The following is a 23,584-nucleotide window of genomic DNA, read 5'->3' as shown; positions in this document are numbered from 1 at the left end:
AGATGCATGCATGCTGCAAGGTCGTGGTACAGGCACTTGCTAGTAGCAAGATGAGAGGGTGATGCATTTTGGCACTCAGTTCATTGGAAAATGTCAACGTCATCGGTTGATGAAATACTTTAGGTTAATAAAATATTGGGTACCCCCTTATTGGCGCCAAAATGTTGAAAGTAGCCAATACATGAACAGCTCTTGGAACATCCAGAGAAGTTCCAGAAGTTGTACCGCATGTTGAAACACATTTGAGATGCATATGTGTCTAACCGGCCTAATATTCATGTATACAAGACATTTGCTTGTTGCAGTGGTTTGATGAAAATCTCATATTGATCTCAAACAAAAACACACCTTGCTATTTTATCGATCAGGAAAAACGAAAAAGAAAATATCATTTTGGTGACACAGAAATTGAAACCACTGCTAAATTCCAAGGGGTTTTGTCGGACGAGAATATTTTAAACCCCAAATCGGTTCTGTCTGTAATAAGTCCAGAAATTTTTCGTCAACTAGCAAAATCGCAAAAACATTCAGTCATGTAAGAATATGGATTTGAATTTTCGGCAATGGGAAGTGGGAACATAAAAATGTTACAAAAATGTATCTTTTGGTAATATTCTCTTTATTAACAAGTAGTAATGCACACCACTTGATCCAGAGAATGGAAACCCTCCAAAATATAATACAATAAAATTATTTCGATTCCGTACTATTTACAAAACATTAAAACAATAAAATTATGAACAGTCATAAGTCACAGATATAAGTCAGGCATTATAAAACAAAACAAACTCCTGTCCAGCTACTTATAGCTACAACTACTCGTGTCTTGAAAATTTTTACAAAACATATTTGTACATGTCAGTCGCTCAAGAAGTGGAATGCTTGGAGGGACGAACTGTCGATCTTCCAGCATCCCTCTTGAGGGTTGACCATTCAAGAGATACAGTATCAGACTAGAACCATTGTCATCCTGAAACAGATAATAAAATATAAAAGCTAGACATTTACCAACAGATATTTTAATACAGTAGAGAGCGATGATTATCCTAAGGCTAGGATTATACTAGGACGCTGGCGTCCGGGACGCTAGCGGGGCATTAAATCAAATGGGGGCGATTATACTAGGGATGCCAGCGTCGGATGCTAAAAAAGCCACCGGACGCTCGATTTTGTGCCTCCTTGGGAACGGGGTTTTATGGGGTAAAAAACGGGTTTTGTCATATTTCTCTCTAGGATATTTTAATTAGCTTAAAAGCATATAATTAAGTATATTAAAGTGTTTTTGTACGGTTATTAGTTACGTATAAAATTCAAATAAGTGTAAATTTAAAATTTCCATGTTATTCTTATAGAAAATATTTTTAACTGTTGGAATTTACTTGTGTATGGATATATTTTGGTCAAACTTGGCCAATTTGTTTCATACTAAGCTATTAATATTTTACTAAAAACACACAATAATAGCAGCAAATCTGGGTACTCGTTAAACCTAATGTTATTTAAATAGATATAAACAAAAAGTGACAAAACATTGAAATAAAATGGCAGTCCGAGAGGCTAGCATCCCAACACAAATCACGTAATTTTAGGCTCGACTTGGGACGCTAGCCTCTCGGACGCCAGCATCCCGGACGGCGTCCTAGTATAATCCTAGCCTAAGTCTGGTCATCAAAGCTTTAGTTGGCTTGACTGAAAAGAAGAAGGAAACAAACAAAATCTATACTTCATTCAAAGGCTTAATAGTCCTTGGAGCCTAGACATTCTAACTCATAAAACAATTAAAATACCCCCGCCGCAGCAAACCTGCAGACTAAACGAATTTACTTTTGTCTGAATTAATTTTCAATTAAATCTATTTAAATAACATTAGGTTTGAACAGTAAATAGGTTTGCTGCAACAAGGAAACTAATAAAGTAAGTTTTTTGGTGAAATATTAATAGCTTAGTATAAAAGTTTGCCAAGTTTGATCAAAATATAAACAAGAAAACAAAGAAAGAAAAACAAACAACAAAACAAAAAAACAAAGAAAGAACAAAGAAACACAACAACAACAACGAAACAAAAAAGAACAAAGAAAAAAGATAAACAAGAAAACTACAGCATTTTATGGGAATTTTAAATATATAATTTTTCTTGGAATTATCTCCCTTAACAATAACCGTACAAAAACACTTTGATATACTAAATTGTTTGTCTTTATAAGCTCTTTAAAAATGTCTAGAGAGAAATTGGGAAATTTTTTGTTTTGACGGCAAAAAATGAGAAAATCCAATTTTCACCCCTTAAAACACCACTCCCATGGTCCGATCATGCTGGTTCACAAACTCATTCAAGTTTATCCCGCCTTACATCTAGAAACCAAATTTCATCAAAATCTGAAAAAAATGTCTCAAATTATTGTGTTCACGAACACATATACATACATATATACAAATCTAACGAATGGTGTTTTTGGCCTCTGGGTACCTACATCAAAATGAAAAAGTAAATCGGTCCCGGGCCTAGGTCTTACCGTGCCACCTACGGTAATACTACTTCCCTATAGAGAAATTCACTGAAAAAACAACAAGAATGACAAAATCAGAAAAATATGTATTTTTGTAAGTAAGATAAATATAAAAATATCATCAGTTTAAATACCTATAATTTTCCCATCAATATAAAATCTCCAAAATCATCCAAAATTTTAGTTGTCCAAAGCAAATAGCTCGAATAGAGAAAACCCCGAAACAGGGACAAAAGCATTGCCAGATGGGATTTTACGGGAATATTTTGTACCAACCTACACTTAAAAAAAAAATAAAGCTAACAACCGACTATTGTTATATACAAGAGGTTAAATTACCTTTTTCTTTCCAAGTAATCCTAGTAGTTTTTTTGACAACTATGGTGTCATTGTCAAGCTGGATGTAAAATTTATCACTCATAGGAGTTTGTCAAGTCTTAAAAAACACAACGCCTACAAGTAAACCTCAAATGTAAACCTACCAGTGATGAATTTCACGTTGAGTTTGACAATGATGCCATATGTGTCGAATTTGTTCACAATGAAGAAGACTTAGGGATTACTTAGAAAAATATTTCAATGTAGTTTATGTATAGTATCTTTGAGTATGGATAGAACTAGAGATTTTACTCCCATGTTAAAAGTTGTAACTAGTAAAGAAAGAAAAAAATAAGGTAAAATGAATTCAATTAATTGTGTAACCAGCATAGTGTGCTAATGTAGATTACCGATTTATCTCAAGTAAATTTAATTTTTTAGCTTTTTAGCAAAGCCAAACTGAAAGGACCACTTATTAGAAGCATCTCTTTTATCAGTAATTTTATAAAGGAGAAAATATTCTTAGATGCAAATATGTTGTGCAGGGATACGGGCTCATTCAACAGCAGCCGGTCCATTTATATGAGATATCTACAATACCTGTATGTAGGGACTGGGCGGCTTGCTGGTGGTTGTATCTGTTCAACAGAGCAGCCAGTGTGTTCCGCACGCCCTCGGTGGCAAGACTAGAGCGTGCGCCAGCACTCACCGCGTTGTCCCCAGCGTAGACTGCGTGAGCGTCAAACCCGCTCTCACCTGCGGCACCGCTCACTGTCACACAGTAGCAACCAAGGTCTACTCTAATCTATTTGTGTTCACTTGGTCAAATTCTTTAATCCTTTCAAAGCAAGTTTTTGTTTATTAGATGTTTTTATGTTTTCTATTTTTTTAGATTAATGAAATTACAGATAATGTTCAGTTAGCCTACAGAGTGTAGCATGTTGTGGACATCACTGGTAAAAGAATATGAAAGGGCTAACTGGAGTTTAAGCCCTCTTTTTAAGGGATTAAGGTATTTAAAGTTGCGGTCAAACTACATTGAATATAGTATAATTTTAATCGGCAGACTCTAAGCTTTGTGCCAAGGTCTGTTTCGAAACCTTTTACTCCAAGGGCCGACCAATATGATCGCTTGGAATAACGACAACATTACGTCAGCTGTCTGTTGTTTTGAGGTTTAGTTTTGCGTTTTGTAGTAAAATAATGCTTTAAAAATGAATATCAGTGACATTCGTCGATGTTTTGAGTTCAGTGATAGTGAAAGTGATCCCGACAATCAACTTCTTGACAATGTCGACCTTGATCCCGAGCTTGAAGGTAGCAACTTGGATGTTAGCATCGAATCTCTCAGAGATTATTCTTCTGGTAGTGGAGACGATTACTCTCCACATGATAGTGAATTGGAGGCTTCTGATTGGGAAAATAATAATTTAGAACGTGAACCCGAACCGGAATCTGAACCTGAACCGAGGCCTAGGCCACCAACTCGAGACCCTATCTTGGACAACTGGACACAAGTTCGCCCACCAGAACCACCTAAAGATGTTACTCCTCAGTTTAAGGTAAGAGAAACTGGACTAAAAAATGCACCCCCAAGAAATAGTAGCCTCATTTATTATTTATTTCTTTTTCTCACTGCTGGTTTCTGGCATAGGATAACTAGAGAAACTAATGCATATGCAGAAAGGGTTCTTAGTAAGGGCAATATGACCCCTAACTCCCAACTAAGAAAATGGAAAAAATGAAATGAAGACGTGGTTTGGGGTATTGCTGAACATGGGCCTAACTGCAAGAAAAACATAAAAAAGTTATTGAGACAGTAGACCATCACAACAAACTTGTTTTTATTCCAAAACCATGCCTAGAGATAGATTCAATCAGTACTTTTATCCACAAGAAATCTGCGCTAACACTTCCAAAAGGGGATCCCAACTATGACCCTTGGGTTAAGATAAGGTGGATGCTAGACAATGTAAACAAATGTTTCAAACAATATTTTGTTGCAAAAAGGATGTTTGCATCGATGAAAGCCTTATTGGCATGAAACACCGCTTCGCGTACGTTCAGTATCTGCCTAAAAAGAAGCACAAGCAGTACGGTATTAAGAAGTTTCAGTCCTGTGATAGCCGTACTAACTATGTGATACATATCGAACTGTATAGCGGCACCGACTACCTGGCAGTACCTGATCTGAGAACCGCTCCACTCTTTACACAACGTGTGGTTATGGAAGTCATGGAGAAAAGCAGTCTGTTAGATGAGGGACAATTTTTACACTAAAATTTCCCTTGCTGAACAGCTTCCCCAGAAGAAATACATTCCTTACAGGAACTATCAATAAGAAATGCAAACATTTGTGTAATGAAGTAAAGAGAGGAAAGCTGGGAGAAAGAGAAAGTATTTACAACAGAAATGGAGATGTTTTGTTGGTCGGATTTAGACAAAAGACGAGTAGAAAACCTGTTCTACTTGTGACTAGGAAACCACTCCTTATACATAAGTATAATCAATCAATGGGAGGGGTTGACGTTAGCGATAAATCAGTCTATCATTTATCGTGCAACCGACCGACGTCCAAATATTGGAAGAAGATTTTTGGCAAGAGGAAGCTTGCACAAAACTCCGATTCCGACTCTGACTAAAAGAATGGGACCTCCGTGTATAGAGTATAAAATATAACTTAGTTCCCCTTATTTTTTAACAAATGAATTAGCCTACCTCATCGAGTTTTTAGGTTGAATTGGAGCTTTTTTATTGATTTCAACATTCATAAGATGAATTTTTAAAAGAAAATTTGGTGATTTGAAGACAACGCATTGTCAAAAAACTTTGTAAGTAATTTGCTTGCATGTTTCTTGTAAATACTGTTATTCTGAACAAATAAATGTATATGACATATAATAGTTTGCATGAGTTCTAACATGTTTATGCAATTTTATGCAAATAATCACCATGAATCAGCAAATGGGTTTTCATCGTATATTTCTATGTTAGGATTGTTAGTTTTTATGTATAAAAGTGAATACACTTGTCTTGTTCCTTATCAAATTTACTACAAATTGGCTATCTTTTTTGTATAAACTGAAATAACTGTATTGCTTTCTTGTAGACAATTTTATGCTGAGTAAAATAATATACAATATGTTATGGTTTGCATAAGTCTTATGATTTTTATCATTTTTTTAAAATAAAGAGTGCGAAAACACCAAAAACGGCTTAGTCCCAAGGCATAAAATGCATAATCCTCAGAGGGTTAATTATAAACAACTCTTTAAATTAAATAGAACTTGATTCAACAAATAGAAAAAATAGTACTAACTTAATTATTAAGTCAGCATAATTGCAATTCTAAAAAAAACCTGTACAAGAGGATTGAAAATGAAAGTGGTGTGACTAGCATTATTTGGTTAATTAACTGTGTAAACAAACCTTGAGGATAGAAAACATGCTGTTTCGGATCCAACTTCTGGGGTTTGTGCGAGTTGGCCCCAGCCGCTTGTCTCAGCTCAGAGCGTAGACTGTCAGTCAGCTGGTACGTCATCGGATCCACCTGTGACATCCCCACCATTACACTAACATTACAGTACCTATGGACGAGTTGCCTTGTGTAGTGTAGTCCCATTACTGATTAAGAACAGCTGTGTCTATAGCAAGGACTATTTTTTCAATGTCCATTGATTAAGGGACCTAATCAGAGTTTCTGACTTTTCTCTGAATCAAATTCGCCACTTTTTGATGGTAGACAAGCACTATAACCAGTCTATAATCTATAACTATAACTAACCTATAACTATAATCAGTCTAGGAATGGTTCAGCTTGTTACCTGAGACAACTGGTCGAGTGAATAAAAGATACACAATAAAATATCACTTTAGACTAATAGAATACGGACATTTTGTCCTGGACTTTACAAAATAGGATGAAGAGAAATAAGTTTAAATCATGTATTAGATAAACTCTAATAATGTGTGGGTTGGGTAAGGATTACAAAAACCTGTGTTCTTCATTCCATTGGATCTAGAAATGGAAATTAAATGGCACTTGACTGTAGTAGTGTGCGATGCATCAACATTTTGATTCGATTCGGCATGCATAAAAAAATATTGGTACATCAACTTAGTCTCAATGAATAGATTTTTTCCTTTGATTTTTTTTTAAATTTCGCACATTTATTACATATTTTGTATTAATGTAACAAATAGAAAATAAACACTGATTATTAATTTGTTTGGTTTGTCCTGATTCTAAGAATGAACCCAAAGCTTTAAAAGCCAACAATTAAAAGTGGAAATACAGTTAGGCCTACATCATATGTAAAATAAACCAAATTTTATTTAATACAGCTAAATAATGAGAACGATTACTTTGGTATATGCTTATTCAAATTGTTAGTGGAGTCTGGATTTTCTTAGGCTAACCATAAAACCAGCAGTGTAATAAAATCAGGAGGTTAGGTCAGCAACTATTCTCTTGTTCACAAACAATTTTATTCACAACAGTTTTTTACTTTAATCTTTTTACAAGGTACGGTACCTAAATGATCCATTACAGTAACGCAAGTTGTAAATAAATTAGAAAGAAAAACATGCCGTGCTGCATCGAATCAATTTTAAATTCTTTTAATTACATCGATGCATCGAATTGCAAAAGAATGCTGCAACGCACACCCCTAACTTAACTGACAATATTCAAGATTGTGGTTGTGTTCAATAGGTTCAAGTGTGGTAAGAAATAAAGCTATATCTCATGAAACCTGGACTGCATGGTACATACCTCCTTGTCACTATGCAGCGACATCAGCTGTTGTACTCTGATGGGTTGCCGAGACAACAGTGCGTGAGCTATGCCAGACAGCTGATTCTGCAGTAGGTCTTCCCCTCCACCACCCTCACCCACTATGGGAGGAGTCCTTGACTCACTGTGGTTTGAGGAGGTGGATATGGACATCGGCCTAACCCCTGCAACAAAGCATTTTATTTTTGGTAAATGGCTTTTTGGTTCAAACAATAACCTAATATTAACAAACCCCTGAATTAATAACCTATATCAATTTGGATGAGTAAGATGATTTAAATACAAGGTATTAATTTTGTAACTGTTATACATCTTGTTTATCTGTCTGAGATACTTACTAAATACACTAAACAAAACAGGCAAGCGAAGTCCCATTTGTTTAAAGCATTTATTTTTATAGTTTTTTTTCAGAAACTGTTTTGTAAGTGCCACACAGTTATTGGATTAGATGAGTTTTAGTTGTATGTATTTACAGAAGAATGTAAAACAAAACTTGCATAATCAACATGCACGGTCATAGTAGACTAGAATAGCCTTGAAGAGATGACTGCATAGTTAAACTGGCAATATACTGGTTGACATTTCGGATGCATTGCAGTAATTAATCCTGAGGGCAAGCTTTGATTCAACTGATATGGACATTCAGTTAAACTGTGACTTTCCCTGATAGTAAAAGCGCATACAAAAAGTTGACCAATATTTTTTTGCTGGTACTACGACAAATTATTTTCAAGATTCAACAAAATTAAAACTTTCCAAAACTTCTCTGTGCACTGTATAAATTGTTCTCTTTCAAAACAATGACTAAATAAAACAGATTTCTTCTACATGTTGCAATAATTGCAGTACCTGCGTTGACCCTGGACGCAGGCTGTGGCGGAGTATTGGTCTCCAATGGTGATTCAAGCATAGCCTGAGGTCCCGCGGGATGATACATCTCTCTGCTCATGAAGCCTGCCTCCATCTTCAGGGCTTTAGATGAGCTACAAACAGATCTTATTGTTACAATACAACCAAATAATGGAAATGAGAATATAGACACAAACGGTTTTTGTAAGGGTAGGAGACCTATCGAAATGGGAAAGTCCGTCACAAGAAACACATCACTTTACATTATAGTCCTACCAAAGAATTCTTCCCACTCCAACTCAAACCTTCCTTGATAAAAAATTATGTCAGCGCAGAGAAATACTCTGATCTTAGTGTATAATTAAAATTTTGCGTTTCTTGTGGATAAGAGGACTCTTGCCCATTCAGGTAAGCCTGTTATCCTTACACAAATCATCCATATGCTTTAGGTCTTTTAATGATTCAAGGGGGTTCATTTACTGTTTGTTTAGTGTTATAATATTTTAAATAAATTGAACTAATATCAGTTTCAATGCTATTTACAGTATACAAACATTATTAAGTGTAAGTGATGCAAAATTTTAAGTACCCCATGGCTATGAAATTTAACAATTTAAATTATTGTGATTTGTTGAACAATAAAAGGCTGAGAAAAGTTAAGGTTTTGTAATGCGCCTTATTTAAAATTGCGACATCAGTTATTAGGAGATATTAGAAGAGAGGTGTCGACTATTTCAAGAATCTGTCATGTATTTCGAATAGAATTAACAGTTGCTATTGTGTTCAAAACTTAACATTTAAAACTCTGATGACGCTGTTCCATCTGTTGCTAACCAAACTTTTAAAAATTTGTTTTTACCAATAAGTAGTGGTTTAAGTATTTATTTTGGGTGAAACAGTAGGCCTAGAATATAATTTCTTTTCGACCTACCAGAACAGTATTTAAAAGAAGGCGATCAAATGTGCGCAATAGATGAGACAGTCAGATACACAGTGAACAACGAAACACATTAGTGTGTAGGCAGAGGCAATACACACACCACTTAAGCAAACCACTATCAATAATACAGCAATACATACAATAATTAATTATTATCGACAATAGAATTTGTCAACGTGAGGAAAAACACTCTAAACACAGCCATACACTTATAAATCATAAACTTGTGTGAAATTAATGATGATTTCTTGATTTGCATATTAGATGATTATGAGTAAAGCATGGTAACGTGTTAGTTTATAGAAAATGGGATCGTTTGAATTAATGAATTTCTTAATTTTATATGGCTTAACGTGTTCATTTCAACTTCCCTAACAATTACCAATGAATGTTGACACCAAATTAATTTTGAATACACAAAATGATGTTAAAGGGTATCAATAAATTATAGACTACTCAAGTTTAACATGCACTAACATTGTAAAAGTAAAACAATCCTATTCACCAAAAGTGTAAAACTCTTTTAAAATCATATAACAGAAGAATAACACAAACAAAAATACCTGTCTCCTAGGATCCTTCTTTGAAGGGGAGAACAAGACGATCTGAAAACAGAATCGGAATGCACAAACAAACACAACAAAAAATCTAAAAATAACATGCAAAATAAAAATAAATATTTTTAACATAAAGTAAGTAATACGCTAAACAGAGAAAAAGATAGCATCCTCAAACACTAATAAATTGAATCAATAGGGAGTAACTAGTAAAATTGCAAATGTTGTCACACTTAATACAATAGCTACGTTGTTTTATTTCCTTAAAACTTACATAGCATAACAAAAACAAATAAAAACTATTAAATAACCGTGATGAATTGAAAATGGTTAAAGATCTTTCACAATCCGAAGGTTTTACTATAACTCAACAACAGTCCATGCTACGCAATTTATACATTACAGTACAAATTTACTTACCCGCCCCCAGCATTTTCCATATTCTCATCGTAGGGATGCATTCTTGTTTGCATCTTTGATGGCATAGGTTTCCCTGTAAGCTCGGCTTCGCGCATCTGCCGTCTGCGCTTCTTACTCCATAGCTCGTGACAGTCCTGCCATGTCGGCAACTCAGGAGCCACCATACTACCAACATAAAAGAAACAAATCAGTCGTATAAAAAAGGGTGGGATTAAAGCAGTAGCTTAAACAAGTAACTAAACCGACACTTTCCAATCCATGTATCCTAGATAGCACATTTTAGTGAGGGTATTCAACCCAACAGTAGGAGGATCGACTGAAAACAATATAAAATAGGCTGATACAAATTTACTTTGAATTCGTCCCAAACTTTTGATCGGATTTTAATCATTGAATTCAGCCTCAAATTAAGAACAAAATAGTTCACTTGTATGTGCTCTAGCTTGGAGAGTTATGCTATAATTTCCTAAAGTATACTTTCTTCAACTTTGAAAACTGAATATAAGTAAGGTGTGATGTCCATTTAGATTTCATTATCCCTAGCAGGTTTGATAACATTTACTACGAGATGTTAGGTAAAAGACACAAAACCTACCAGCAAAAACAATCTGATTCAACAAATCTAACCCCGAGTCCAGCCGTACAATCCAACCATGTGGCTGGCACTAAAGACTACAAATCCATGACAGTGATGTCATGGGTACGCCACCTGGTGCCCACCACTAAATTGTATCTATACAGTTCACTATGTTCATTAAAGCCAATAATTAACCAGTACCGTTCAGGATTGACATTCTTGAGCCAGGCGGACTTGAGGGCTTGCTCAGCTGTGATTCGCTTGTTTGGGTCTAGCTCCAACATTTTGTCCAGCAAGTCGAGAGCGGACGACGGCATGAAGACAAACTCCTCGCGCAGCCGCCTACGGTGTGTCTTCTTTGGCTTGAGTGTGAGCCACAGTGGCAGTTCTATCACAGAGGGCCACACAGCTGGTGTAGGCGTCCCACAAAGCCGGGAGATGATTTCCAATTGCATAATCTCCACGTTGGCCTATGACAATGAAAGATCACATTAACTGTTACAAGCATCATAAGTATTTACTTTTTTTTTATTATGCATTGAATTAGGAACAGCTGACTTCTTTCTCTCATAGGATATTAAAATATTGTTTTGTTTAAGAGTGGAAATGCTGAGAGTGAAAGAAGGTGAGCTATTTTGTCATACTTACTAAACAATCAGAATGCCTGAGAATTGGGTAATTTAAAATTATGAGATAAAAATTAATTCTTATAATTTAAAAATCTCACCAAAGACACAAATGGACGATGACTCTTAAACAATACAAGGTTTCCAATTTTGGTTAAGTATTTTCTTTTTAAAACATTATAATAACACAATAATCACACAATTACTGCTGACCTGGAACAGAGGTTTTTTGAGGAACAGTTCACCGAGGATACAACCGCAGCTCCACACATCGATGGCAGGCCCGTACCTCTCTTCACCTAACAGCAGTTCTGGTGGCCGGTACCACAGGGTGATCACTTTGTTGGTGTACGGCCGCTCTCGGTCCTCTGCGTTGTAGAGCCGAGCCAACCCAAAGTCTGCCAACTTCACTTCCCCTCTGAAAATACAGTTGTTTTGTTTACCAACGAACAACTTAATATAGGTCTGGTCTTTAGGAGTATGAGATTCCCTGGTAAGACTCGGATGGTCATGAAACATGACATGGAATGTCCCTCTGGTGAGTCTGTTTGATGTCGGATGCCATTCTTGCGTTTCTTTCTGAACAGATCGAAAAGCTGGAGTTGGACAACCCCAGCTATACAGCCGAGGTTCACCGTGTACATCCCGCGTCCGAACGGCCTCTTGTAGAATGGTCCTACGGGTTTCACACAAACTCCACGTGATAGGGATCTCCCCCACATGTAGTTTGCACAAATTGTTGGCAATGTCCCATAATTTACGCTCAAGTTGAATGGACCCTAATGCCAACAAGTGCTTAAAAATATTCTCACACAAGTAACAAGAAGTGCCTAATGGACATAATGAAAACATATTGTATTACTTTTATTTTTAGACACCCACTAATATTGTCAAGAAAGTGCATACAAATTTTAAAATATACCTGTAAATAAGAGTGAAACATTGAGTTGATGCCAGTGCACTCAAACGGCACCAACACGAAACAATCATCACTTATCAACACTGACTTGCTCTATTGGTCAATAGTTACAACTGATTTTTATCATTTTGTACTTTATTTTATAGTTTGCTAGTATATTGTGCTTGTTATAAACACATGTTTCAAGAAATCTAGATGTAAAATATCATCATGTCTATAATGATGCTTTGTTTCTTTACCTGTTATTCATGAGGATGTTGCTACACTTGATGTCGCGATGGAGGAAGTTTTTCTTGTGGCAGTAGTTGAGCCCGTCCAACAGCTGTTTCATGATGGACGCGTTGTGTTGCTCATTGAAGTTGACCATTCCTGACTCCAACAACCCCATCAGGTCATGGTCCATGTACTCGAACACCAAATAGAAGGATCCCTTGTCCTAAACAAATGCCTCTTTTAAGTCAAAACTAATAGGTATAGCACAGAAGTAGCCGGGGCTCCTAGTATAGCATTTTGGGCTTTTCCTTGCTCGCTACTAGTATATTTCCGTCCCACCATTCCATAGCTAAGAGCGCACGGTTGTTCATTAAGCATGTTTCCTCTGTATCTTACTTCTCTGTGAGTATAGCTAATTATTAAATTCTTAACAATTTTTAAGATTTCAATCTACCTTACACTCAACTGTACATTAAAATTGTTTTATTAAATTATTAAAAGCTCAACTTACTTTTCTAAAGTCCAGAGCATCAGACTTGTCAGTGACAATTTCTCTCAGGTTGACAATGTTCTTATGATTTAGCTGACGTAGAATTTTAATCTCTCGAACAGCTGTGATGGGGAATCCTTCCTTTTCATTCTCCAGTCGAACCTTTTTCAATGCCACCAACTCACCTAAAAAATATGAATCACTTTACTTGCTATGAAAACATTCAATTTTGCTTACAGTTTAAGAATTTGAAAATATTTGACCTAATTTTAGAGTATTGATTTTGTTTTTACTTAAAACACATAAAAAAGCATATTTTTTAATTTAAGTAAGTTAAATTGGGTGTGGATACCCTTATTTTTTTTTTTTACTTTTGTGAACTTAAAGAGTCATTGACTCATCATTGCTGTTTTTTAATCAGGGGCATTCAGCTAACAATAGTATGGCTACCTATATGAGACAGATGTGGTAAATACTGCTTAAAGTGAGAGTAAAAAATATAGTTAAGTCAGTTGAAAAGCTAAGCCAATATGTTGCTGCATCAACAGGGTAATTTATCCATCAGTCCCCGAAACAATTTCTCACGTAAGCTAGCTGAACTCTTGTTCATTAAAAAAGTAACAAGTCACTTGGCTTAAATTGACATAAATAACAATGATTAAATTGCATGGTTCTGTCTTTAAAAAATGGCTCACCAGTGCGCTTATCTCGAGCTTTGTACACCTGGCCGTAGGTGCCCTCTCCAATCTGTGTGATGACTTCGAAGACGTCGACACAGCGTTCACCCCAGTCATTGTTAAGCATGACATGCGTCAGTGGCCTTCTGCGGTTGACGATGCGAGGCTTGGTCAGTGCCTTGGTAGGGTCGTGCTTCGGCCGTCTGCTCCGTTCCGGTTTCTTGGTCCTCGGAGGTGTCAGAGTTACATCATCATCTCCACTCAGCTCCTCCACGCCAGCCACAACTGTGTTCAAATGGTCTCAATTAATTGCAACCATTCTACAATGAAAATATCAATTGGTTCTGAAACATTGTGAGTCGAAGAAACAGTAAAAATTAGGGTTCATTAAATTTGGATGATTAGAAATGAATATAAACATTTGATCTAGACAGGAATGTTTAGATTTAGTGAGGTAGTAATAACGGAGAGCATCGAATACAAGTTAAGATAATAGCCTATATGTACTAAGATTACCTAGTAAAGCCTTGAGAAATATAAATTATAATTATAGCCTACACGTAAGATTTTTAACAGAAAATGGTATAATTGTTTAAGTATCTATTTAAAATAAAACTTACAATGAACACCAAAGATTTAAATGAATTATTTGAGAAAACTTTAAGTTTGACGTTATCAATGAAAATCCTGCATGCGAATGAGTGGAGCCTAAGGTACTTAGAAAAAATAAAGGATCTATTCAATTAAATAATAATATTCTTTGGCTGTTTCGCAATTATATTTTCACACAGTTTGTTCCAGAAGTAGTTTTTTTTTAGAAACAAAATATAAATCAGCTAGCTTACCTGAGAAAATTAGAGTCCAAGGGCTAAACAGATACACAATAAAAGAACACAAAACCATTAAACTAAAATTTCATCCTTATGTAGAACTGCTTCACAGTAGGTTGAAGGGAAATTTTCTCTGAAGAAGTCGTAGGGCCTACATCAGGACAAAATAGGCTTTCAGTGTTGTTTTTTGTGTTCTTTTGTTTATCTATTAGCCCCTGGACTCTAATTTGTATCTCATGTGGGTAAGCTAGAGCTGCACTCTATTCCTTTTCAATATATATTCTTTACTCGGGAATTAGCCTTAAAACTGATTAACTAATTAGCCTGATTAACTGATTATAATTACCTTTATATTATAATCAGTTATTCCAGAAGAAAATCAGCACACATCATCGCTGTACAGTAAAACTTTCAAATTATTGATTGGGGAAAAAATGCCAAACTAAAATGGCTCACAAAACTTAAATCAATAGTCAAAATAATTCCTTTAGGCTTTAGGCTGCAAGAAAATATTAGGCTACCGAGTTTGGAAATAAGTTTTTTCTTAGACTGACTATTTATTCTCTTCAACGACACCTTATGTTAACATAAAGACCTTTTAAAGTTAAATGAAAGGAACATGAACTGAGAGAAAGTACACACTTGTATTCAAAGTGTAATTCCATAATCACACAATAACAGTAAGGAATAATAAAACCAAAATTACCTGGAGGAAGGGGAAGATCCTTAATCCCTTTCTTTGGAGGCGTTTTCTTCTCAGGTATCGGACTAGGTGATTTACTAGGAGGAGAATCAATGCTCTCCAGATCATTCTGATCAATCCCTGGAGGCATTGGTAATTTAGTTAAACTTTTAGGTTTAGAAACTAGCACCGATTTTTTCTCAGGTTCACTTTTCACAGCCACCGAACCACTAGGTTCCGATTTGATATCACTAGTTCTATGTACACTATTAACAACATCGATCGGTCTCTTGGCCGGGTCTAGTGTCACATTCACTTTGGGTGGCGTCGCCAGTTTTACACTGTCACTCTTCACTCCGAGTGTGGGAAGCATGTCTTGTGGGAACAGTGCCGTGGGGTCCATGGCTAGAGGGTATGCGTTCTCCCCAGACTGGGGTGGTTGAGGAGGTGTCTCCATCTTGGGCACCGGGATGTCATCGACGTTGACCCGCGGTGGTGTCCTGGTGGTCTCCTCCTGGGATGACGCCTGGTTGTTGTCCTGACTGTTGTTGTCCTCTACCACCACCACACTGTTGCTGTCCGGGTCTGTCAGGGCGGCCAACCTCCGCATCGCCAGCTCTCGCATGTTCCTGTCCTTAACCAACTCAGCAAACAAGCTGGTCTCGCTCATCTTCACCTGAAAGTAACGTTGTGTGTCACAAACATTTACCTTCTTCTAACAGCAATACAATTTTGCAGCCAAACTATCGCACAGTATTTTAAAAGTATCTAAACGGCTACAAATAATAGCCACTTATCAAAATGTCAATAGGTATTCCTGTTCCAGTTTACAAAATAGCTCACTCTTATTGACTCTCTGTTCAAAATGAAACTTGAGAATTAAAAAATAACACTTTTTAATCTATATGAGCAATCTGAAAAATAAATTTTCATTTTCAAAATAGGCCTAACATAAATTTTAGCTTAATAATTAATAATTTAATTTTTTCCTAGAGATTAAAACCAATTTTCGACTAGGCTACAATCAAATCATTTTCGGACCCAATACAATCGATAGTGCTCATTAAGACGAGTGATCAAGTTTTCAATGCTATTTAACAGAAACTCAATGAATACCTTAGCGGAGATCTCACGTACACGCCGCATAGACGTTGGTGACTTTGACTTTGAGCGAGAGCGAGGTCTCTTAGCCCGGTAGTCACGGGGGTAGCTGGGAGACCTGCTGTAGTGTCTGGCCGGAGCTGGCGCTGGCGACCTGCTCACCTTTCTCCTGGCCCTGACAGGACTACGAGACAGCGAGTGCCGAGACCTTGGTCAATACAACAAGAAATTAAAAATTTTTGACAAGGCTTAGGGTAAGAAAATATCTTATTAAGAATAATATTATTAATGAGAATAATATTCAAGAATTTAATCATCTCAAATTTGTATTGCTGAACAGAAAATCATCATGTGAAAAGAGGTCTTTTAATAATTTACTGTCCTGTATCATTTTCAAAAGTATGAGGTTTGGGATGTAAAATAGACAACAAGGACCTAAATTTTTAAGGATTTTTGCTAGGACTATTTTTGTTTGTTATTGTCAATTGCCTGAAATTCTTTTCTTAAGTAAATTAGTTATATTCATCCATTACTTCTTCCTTGGAGAATCAATTAATGACCAATTAATTTTTTTTTGTGTAAAAATGTTATACTAACAAGTAAAAAAAACACAATATTGCCAAATGCTATGTTAATGATTTTTTACAACCCTCACCTGAGTGGGGAGCGAGATCGAGACCTCCGCTTCCTATCTTTGCGTGCCTTGTGCTCCTTTCTTCTATGGCTGTCGCGACGTCGCTCTCTCTCGGCCTTCCTGCGTTTGCGGTGAGGTGGAGACACACTCCTTCGTATCACTGTGCGGACTGGTGACTCCTCCCAGCGTACTCGCTCGTCTCGCTCCATCGACGGCGTCCTCCTACGTCGGGGTAGCCGTACTAAGTCTTCCATACTGTCTCCTCGATATATGCGCCGCATCGTACCCCGCTCATACCTATGGCCAAGTTCAACACTTAAAATCAGTGAGGCTAACTGTTTTAAAAGATCTTTTATTTAATAGAAAATACAGTACGGTATGTATCAAGGATTATTATGTACAAGGATAGGGATCAGCTAGCTTACCTGGTATATATATATATATAGTTCTGCTAGCTGAAATCGTTGTACATAATAATCCCAATCAGCCAATTGGCGCTTCCTTAATTTCTAACCTATTTCACCATTGGATCCCTCCTAACTTAATTACTATCGATAGAAATAGAAAGTCTATTTACATGTCAATGATGAATGTATTGTAGTTGAATTGAGCTACAAACAGAATGGTCTGATTACTTTTTACGGTACAATACCCTAACTTTTTAACATAAGTAGTAAAAAAAAAAAAAAAATGAAATTTTTAGCTATGGGTTATTTTATATCACATCAACAATCACTAACAAAATGTAAGGGTGGAAATATAATTTTAAACTATGACACTCTGTGAATGAAAATGATAAAACAATAACAACAACAAAAAACTAAAGATGGTCCAAATAGACATAAGAATTGAAGTCAGTGTTCATTACAAAGCCTACCTCATTCTCTCCTGTTCTTCTTCATATTCCAACTGCTCTCGATGCATAATCCTTAGCCTCTCCTCCCTCTCATCAATACTAGGAGACCTGGACAGAATATATTTGTTTCATTTTAAAAACCTGATCACAAATCCTTAGTAACTACTTAAGGAGTATTATGTACAGGGATAGGCAGCAAGCTTACCTGGTAGATAGAGTCCAAATTAGCTTTAGTACACAAAACTTGGAACCTACTTACTTTCCGTGTCCGGAAATCAGACTTTGCTTTTCCAAAAATTAGCTACCGATAAGGCTTTGTCATTCGCTTGTAAAATATCATCTAATGTGCAAGACTGGTCTAGGCGTGAACAGATCAGCAGATGGCCAGGATCCTGAACAGCTTCCAGGAAGACTTCAAACTTGGAACCAAAACAACAACTGTATATGGATACAAACATTAAGTAGGACATTAATTTAAAAAATCCCATTATCAAGAGCCCAAGCGCTATAATGTTAGACGTTAATTTCAAACACTCAAAACGCTACAGCCTTTAAAAATAAAGAGTTATAAAACTTTATAGAAGATCTGATATTGTAGCTATAATTTGAGGTAGGAGAATCAGATGGCTTGGGCTTGTTAAAAGAAGAGAAGAAGAGAACTGTATAAGAGAATGTGGAGAGGAAAGCCAGAAGGAAGACGAACACTGGATTGAGATGGACGACGCAGATGAAAGAGAAGGATGGAGGCACATTGTTGGTGAGGCCAAAAATCTTCTTGGATTTGAGTGGCCACATGAGTAAGTAAGTAAAACGCTACAGCAGCACAAGTCAATTGGCCTTACTGTCAAATATATTCTATTATAATGTGTCATCGAATCTAATTGATTAAGAAGTGATAGACATGATTTTCAAAAATCCATCTGTTGTATCAACTAACCTGCGGAATGGTGGGGGACTGATTGATCGTCTTCTTATCCTCAGTTCCTCTACGCTTGGAGATCTTCTCCTTATAGGTCTCCTCTCCTCTTCTTCATAGCTTTCTGCTGTGTGTTTACTCCTTTGTCTCCTTTCCTCACCATCCTCCAAGCTCTCTGGTCTGTGTTTGCTCTTGTGTCTCCTCCTATCGTCCGTTTCCCCCTCTACAACTACACTTCCCGCACGGTGCCTACTCCTGCTAGACCTCCTTTCTTCGCCATCTTCCAGTCGATGTTTGGATCTAGGCCTGTCATCCCCTCTTTCCTCCCCTTCTTCCAAACTCTCCCTTCTTGTTCTGCTTCTTGTTCGTCCTCTTTCTTCTCCCTCTTCTAGACTATCTGCTCTTCTGCTGCGAGACATACTGTGAGACCCGATTTGTTCCTCACCTTCTTCCAAACTTGGTGATCTTAAAACATACAAATGAAATAAGTTTTAGCGTGTAAAAAGTAATAGTGTGGGATTAAGGATGTAATATAGAACACAATGGATTATATTCTAAGTTGTTTTGTTAGGATAACAGACTGAATAAGAAAAGTCCACTCTGGCACAACACAAAAAACGTTTGGCCACCTTTGGAACTGAAGACACTGTGACGCATAGCGGCACGCTATTTTTATATAGTGTCAGCTGTTTGCTAATGTCGGGCTGTATGTCCAGTTTGTCAGCCCACCGCGAGCGAAAGAACACTTCCCCCACCTCCTTTTCAAATTCTCATCCTACTTCTTCCCGGAATGTCAAGATCACTGCATTAAATTTCTACCATCTCCAAGCCTAATTCTTAGTAATAAGTGTAGCATAATAGAAATGTCAGACTAAGTTAGCAAACTCCTCGACCTATTTCAACATGAAAAACGAATACGTTTCCTCAGAAGAATATTTATTGACATTTCCAATTTAACAGTCCAATCAAATTATCTTACTCAGTTACCTTAACAATCAATAACCATTTTCTAGGCTTAAAGTTGTTGGAAGGATAGTTTAAGTAAATTAGTTCTATTAGAGTAAATCAAAGCTTAGGCTAGCTTTCTGGTCATATGGGTAAAACATCTTCGTCCTCTGATCCCCAGCGTTCTTCCAATTGCAACATAGAAATTTAATAATTAGCCAAGCCCCTTCCCACCAAACAGCAGAAACCCAAAATTCACCACCAGCCGCCCCTCTTTTTCGCTTCAACACCTAGCTCTTCCTCAAACCCAGCTTGGTTAATATAATATTGTCGGTTACAGTACAGTATTACAATTTTGTATATAGTAAAAAGGGTTACCGGTACCGTAATGTTTTTTTCCTACAGTCACCCGACAAAGTTGGCTTCCGAACCTTGTACTGTTTATAGTACAGAAAGCTGCTAATTGCTGCATATTTATACTTTGCCGTACGGTTTATACTTTGTCGTACGGTTTATACTTTGCCGCACATCAGGATTCCAACGAAACCACACAAAACAGCGTGGTTCTATTATCCACGTAATCCGTGTACGCTTAGAAATAGGTTGGCAACACTTAAAGATAATAATACTATGAGCAGCTGATTGACTATTATAACTACGATTTAACCTGTCATTTCGTGTTTATAGTTTCGGTATTTCTGAACCTTCTGGACTTTTCTTTTAAACGTTTTTAAAACATTCCTACGATCTTAATAAACAAGAAAATACCTTTAAAGCATTTTTTTTAGGCGTGGAAACCACTTCAAATTACAAAAACATACGGAACTATATTCTCAAAATGCGGAGCACATTTCTTGCCTAGGAAAAATAGCGGAGTGATACGGACCGCGGGTACTACTTTCTCTAGGACACCATTTGTGTTGCCAGCTGAACCTAAAAACGTGTTGTATAGTGTTTGAAAGACTAATTATTTATATGCTTTATAGTGACTGTAGGAAAAATATAATGTGTAACACGAGTGAAAAAGGCCTTTGCTGCACTCGAGATCATTCCGCACTCGCCTGCGGCTCGTGCGTAAACATTGCTCTCGTGTGCAGCAAAGTGCCACTTTCACCACTAGTTATACAAATAACTATTGTGCCACAGTGGACTATTTCCCAACCAGATAAGTCTGCTATTACACTAATCCTTAAGTCATATATTAATATTAGCGAATTTCCCATATAGGGAATAAGCTATTACCGTAGTAGGCCTACTCATGGTAAGACCTGGACGCGGGACCGATTTTTTTTTTCGTTTTGAGGTCCCTAGAGACCAAAAACACCATCCGTTCAAATTCATTTATATATATATATATTTATATATTTATATATATATATATATATGTGTCCGTCAGCACGATAACTCGAGCAAAAATGATCCGATTTTGATGAAATTTGGTACAAACGTGTAAACGTACGTCTATTTGAACGAGTTCGCGATCCAGCATGATCGGACCATGGGAACGGGGGTTTACGGGGGGTTTTATGGGGTAAACATTGGTTTTTCCCATTTTTGACCCAAAAAACATAAAATTTAGCAATTTCTTTCCAAACCATTTTGTAGAGCTCAAAAAAACAAATAATTTAGTATATTGAAGCGTTATTATGCGCCTAATGGTTACGGAGAAAATTCCAAAAAATTGTAAATTTAAAATTCCCATGTTATTCATATGGAGAATAAGTAAACTGTTGTAGTTTGCTTGTTTGTGAACATATTTTGATCAAATTTGGAAAATGTTTTTATTTCTTACTAACTATTCACATTTTACAAAAAAAACAGTTTTACCCTCCCTAATGCAGCAAACCTAAGTACTTGTTAAACTAATTCTAGTTAAACTAATTCTATTTAAATCAAGAATAAATGTTATATTTTTAAGTAGACATTTCAGTGTAAATCCAATCAGTCAAATGGAAATTCGCTTAGTCTGCAGGTTTTCTGCGGCGGGGGTATTAAATTATATAATTGTTGTGTTTAGTGGTGATGTTAATGATTTGTTGTAGAATCCACATGAGTATGAATGAAAATAATTTTTTTAAAAACCAGCTTTCATCACCATGTTTTTACCAGAAGTGATGTGGAAGAGTACCAATGAGAATCATTATTTAACATTTACACTGACTGTTAAAGGTTACTATGTAAAATCTATACAAATTTAATAAACAAATTAATTATCAGTACACAAAAGACTACAATGTTGATGTTCCAAGTTCCATACGACTATAGACTCATAACAGAGCAAACACAATGGAAAATTTCTAATATGTAGTATTTTGCCTATCTGATGGTACATGTCAAAGATGTATAGAAAGAAAAACCTAGAATTCTATAGATACGTATATGATGTTATCAGACCCACCTGCCGCTTGGGCTGGTCTGAGGTTTATACCTCTTGTCTAGTTTGGAGTTCTCGTAGGCCTTTGGTGGAAGAGGTGGTGTGTGAGGGGAGCTGACCGCCGCGACTCTCTGTAACATTGGCGGTGTGATCCTTCGTTCTCCTTCATTTTCAACACTCGATCCATTGTTCCTCCTCGGAAGCTCTTCCTCTTCTTCCCAGTCGTTCTTGGAAAAATTGTTTGATCCTCCTAAAAACGTTCTGTTTGGGCTCGGTCTACCTATGACGTCCGATGGCGACAAGCTTATGTCTCTGGAAGCACTCTTTTCCAAACTACTGCTTTTGGAGGCATGTTTAGATTTCTTCTTTTTCTTTTTCAAACTTGAGGGACTATGTTTGGACTTCTTTTCGGTCTTTTTGTGTTTTTTGTCTTTATGTTTTTTCTCTTTATCTCTGACTGGTATTTCATCTTGAGAACCACTACTTTGTTTTATTAGTTTGGGCGATTTGTCCGTGCTGTGTTTCTTGCGCTTTTCTTTCTTCTCTTTCTGTCGGGCAGGAGAAAGGCCCGAGGCTTCCTTGGAACCTGGAGATCCTTGGTAAGAAGACTTCTCTGATTTATACCTAGAACATTCAACAAATCATATAAATTAAAACATAATTGGTGTGAGAAAAAAAAACTCAGTAACATAATTCTACAATAAAATAATATGTGATCATAATCAAACTAATTCTACAGAAATTTATAACTAACAGTAGTATTTTATTGATTAACTTGTTCCATGAAAAAATTTATGCTCTTTTTACTTAGTGTTTAAAAACCATAGTTTATCTGAGCTTTATGCTAGGCCTATAGGCATGTATATATATATATATATTAGGGATGGACGGGTCTCGAAATTTCGAGAAATTTTCGGGAAATTTTAAATCTCGTTCTACGAGACGAGATTTTTTTTTTGACCGAGAAATTTTCGAGACGGGAAAACGTTCGAGACGGGAAATGACCGGTGCATAATAATAACCTAGGAATCGCCGCTAGGCCTACATTATTAGCAATTGAATACTGAAATAAATAATGTTGAAGTAAAGTGTTTTATTTCCCCTATTCCTCCACAAAACTACACATTTAATTTAACATTATAAACGGCCAAACTTCATTTGGAGAGTGGAGACGTATTTCAACATCCAGAACTGCCACTTGCTACAAGTACAAGTAGGCCTACAGACGACTTGGACCCCGGACGACAATGACGACATAGAACTATAAAGGTCGAGGTGAGTACCAACTTAAATGCATTAGGAATAAGATGTTTGTTTATTCCCTAAATAAATATGTTTATAACACTTTTTAAAAGTAA

The 23,584-nt window shown here is 36.4% G+C and overlaps 1 protein-coding gene across 6 annotated transcripts in view; it reads right to left on the bottom strand.

Moving 5' to 3' along the window:
- Nucleotides 1–598: 598 nt before the first annotated feature.
- LOC129002040 (cyclin-dependent kinase 12-like) overlaps nucleotides 599–23,584 on the bottom strand; it is a 43,353-nt gene continuing 20,367 nt past the window's right edge. For 3 of the 6 annotated variants that reach the window (XM_054429549.1, XM_054429548.1, XM_054429550.1), the window contains 18 exons: nucleotides 22,251–22,850; nucleotides 18,929–19,372; nucleotides 18,013–18,099; nucleotides 17,157–17,432; nucleotides 16,517–16,709; nucleotides 15,425–16,076; nucleotides 13,907–14,173; nucleotides 13,233–13,396; nucleotides 12,748–12,944; nucleotides 11,803–12,007; nucleotides 11,165–11,433; nucleotides 10,387–10,551; nucleotides 9,973–10,014; nucleotides 8,470–8,603; nucleotides 7,600–7,784; nucleotides 6,255–6,375; nucleotides 3,426–3,596; nucleotides 599–970 (listed from right to left, as the gene is read on the bottom strand). In XM_054429549.1, the coding sequence (XP_054285524.1) occupies nucleotides 966–970; nucleotides 3,426–3,596; nucleotides 6,255–6,375; nucleotides 7,600–7,784; nucleotides 8,470–8,603; nucleotides 9,973–10,014; nucleotides 10,387–10,551; nucleotides 11,165–11,433; nucleotides 11,803–12,007; nucleotides 12,748–12,944; nucleotides 13,233–13,396; nucleotides 13,907–14,173; nucleotides 15,425–16,076; nucleotides 16,517–16,709; nucleotides 17,157–17,432; nucleotides 18,013–18,099; nucleotides 18,929–19,372; nucleotides 22,251–22,850 (4,177 nt within the window). In that variant the 3' untranslated portion in view covers nucleotides 599–965. The remainder of the gene's footprint in view (nucleotides 971–3,425; nucleotides 3,597–6,254; nucleotides 6,376–7,599; nucleotides 7,785–8,469; nucleotides 8,604–9,972; nucleotides 10,015–10,386; nucleotides 10,552–11,164; nucleotides 11,434–11,802; nucleotides 12,008–12,747; nucleotides 12,945–13,232; nucleotides 13,397–13,906; nucleotides 14,174–15,424; nucleotides 16,077–16,516; nucleotides 16,710–17,156; nucleotides 17,433–18,012; nucleotides 18,100–18,928; nucleotides 19,373–22,250; nucleotides 22,851–23,584) is intronic. The other 3 variants (XM_054429551.1, XM_054429552.1, XM_054429553.1) reach the window with 3 other exon arrangements.

The sequence above is a fragment of the Macrosteles quadrilineatus genome, unplaced genomic scaffold (assembly GCF_028750875.1).
Source record: "Macrosteles quadrilineatus isolate MER2022 unplaced genomic scaffold, UCM_ALF_1.0 Scaffold_9__3_contigs__length_116548681, whole genome shotgun sequence".
Classification (NCBI taxonomy): domain Eukaryota; kingdom Metazoa; phylum Arthropoda; class Insecta; order Hemiptera; family Cicadellidae; genus Macrosteles; species Macrosteles quadrilineatus.
This window is presented reverse-complemented; position numbering and strand designations above follow the sequence as displayed.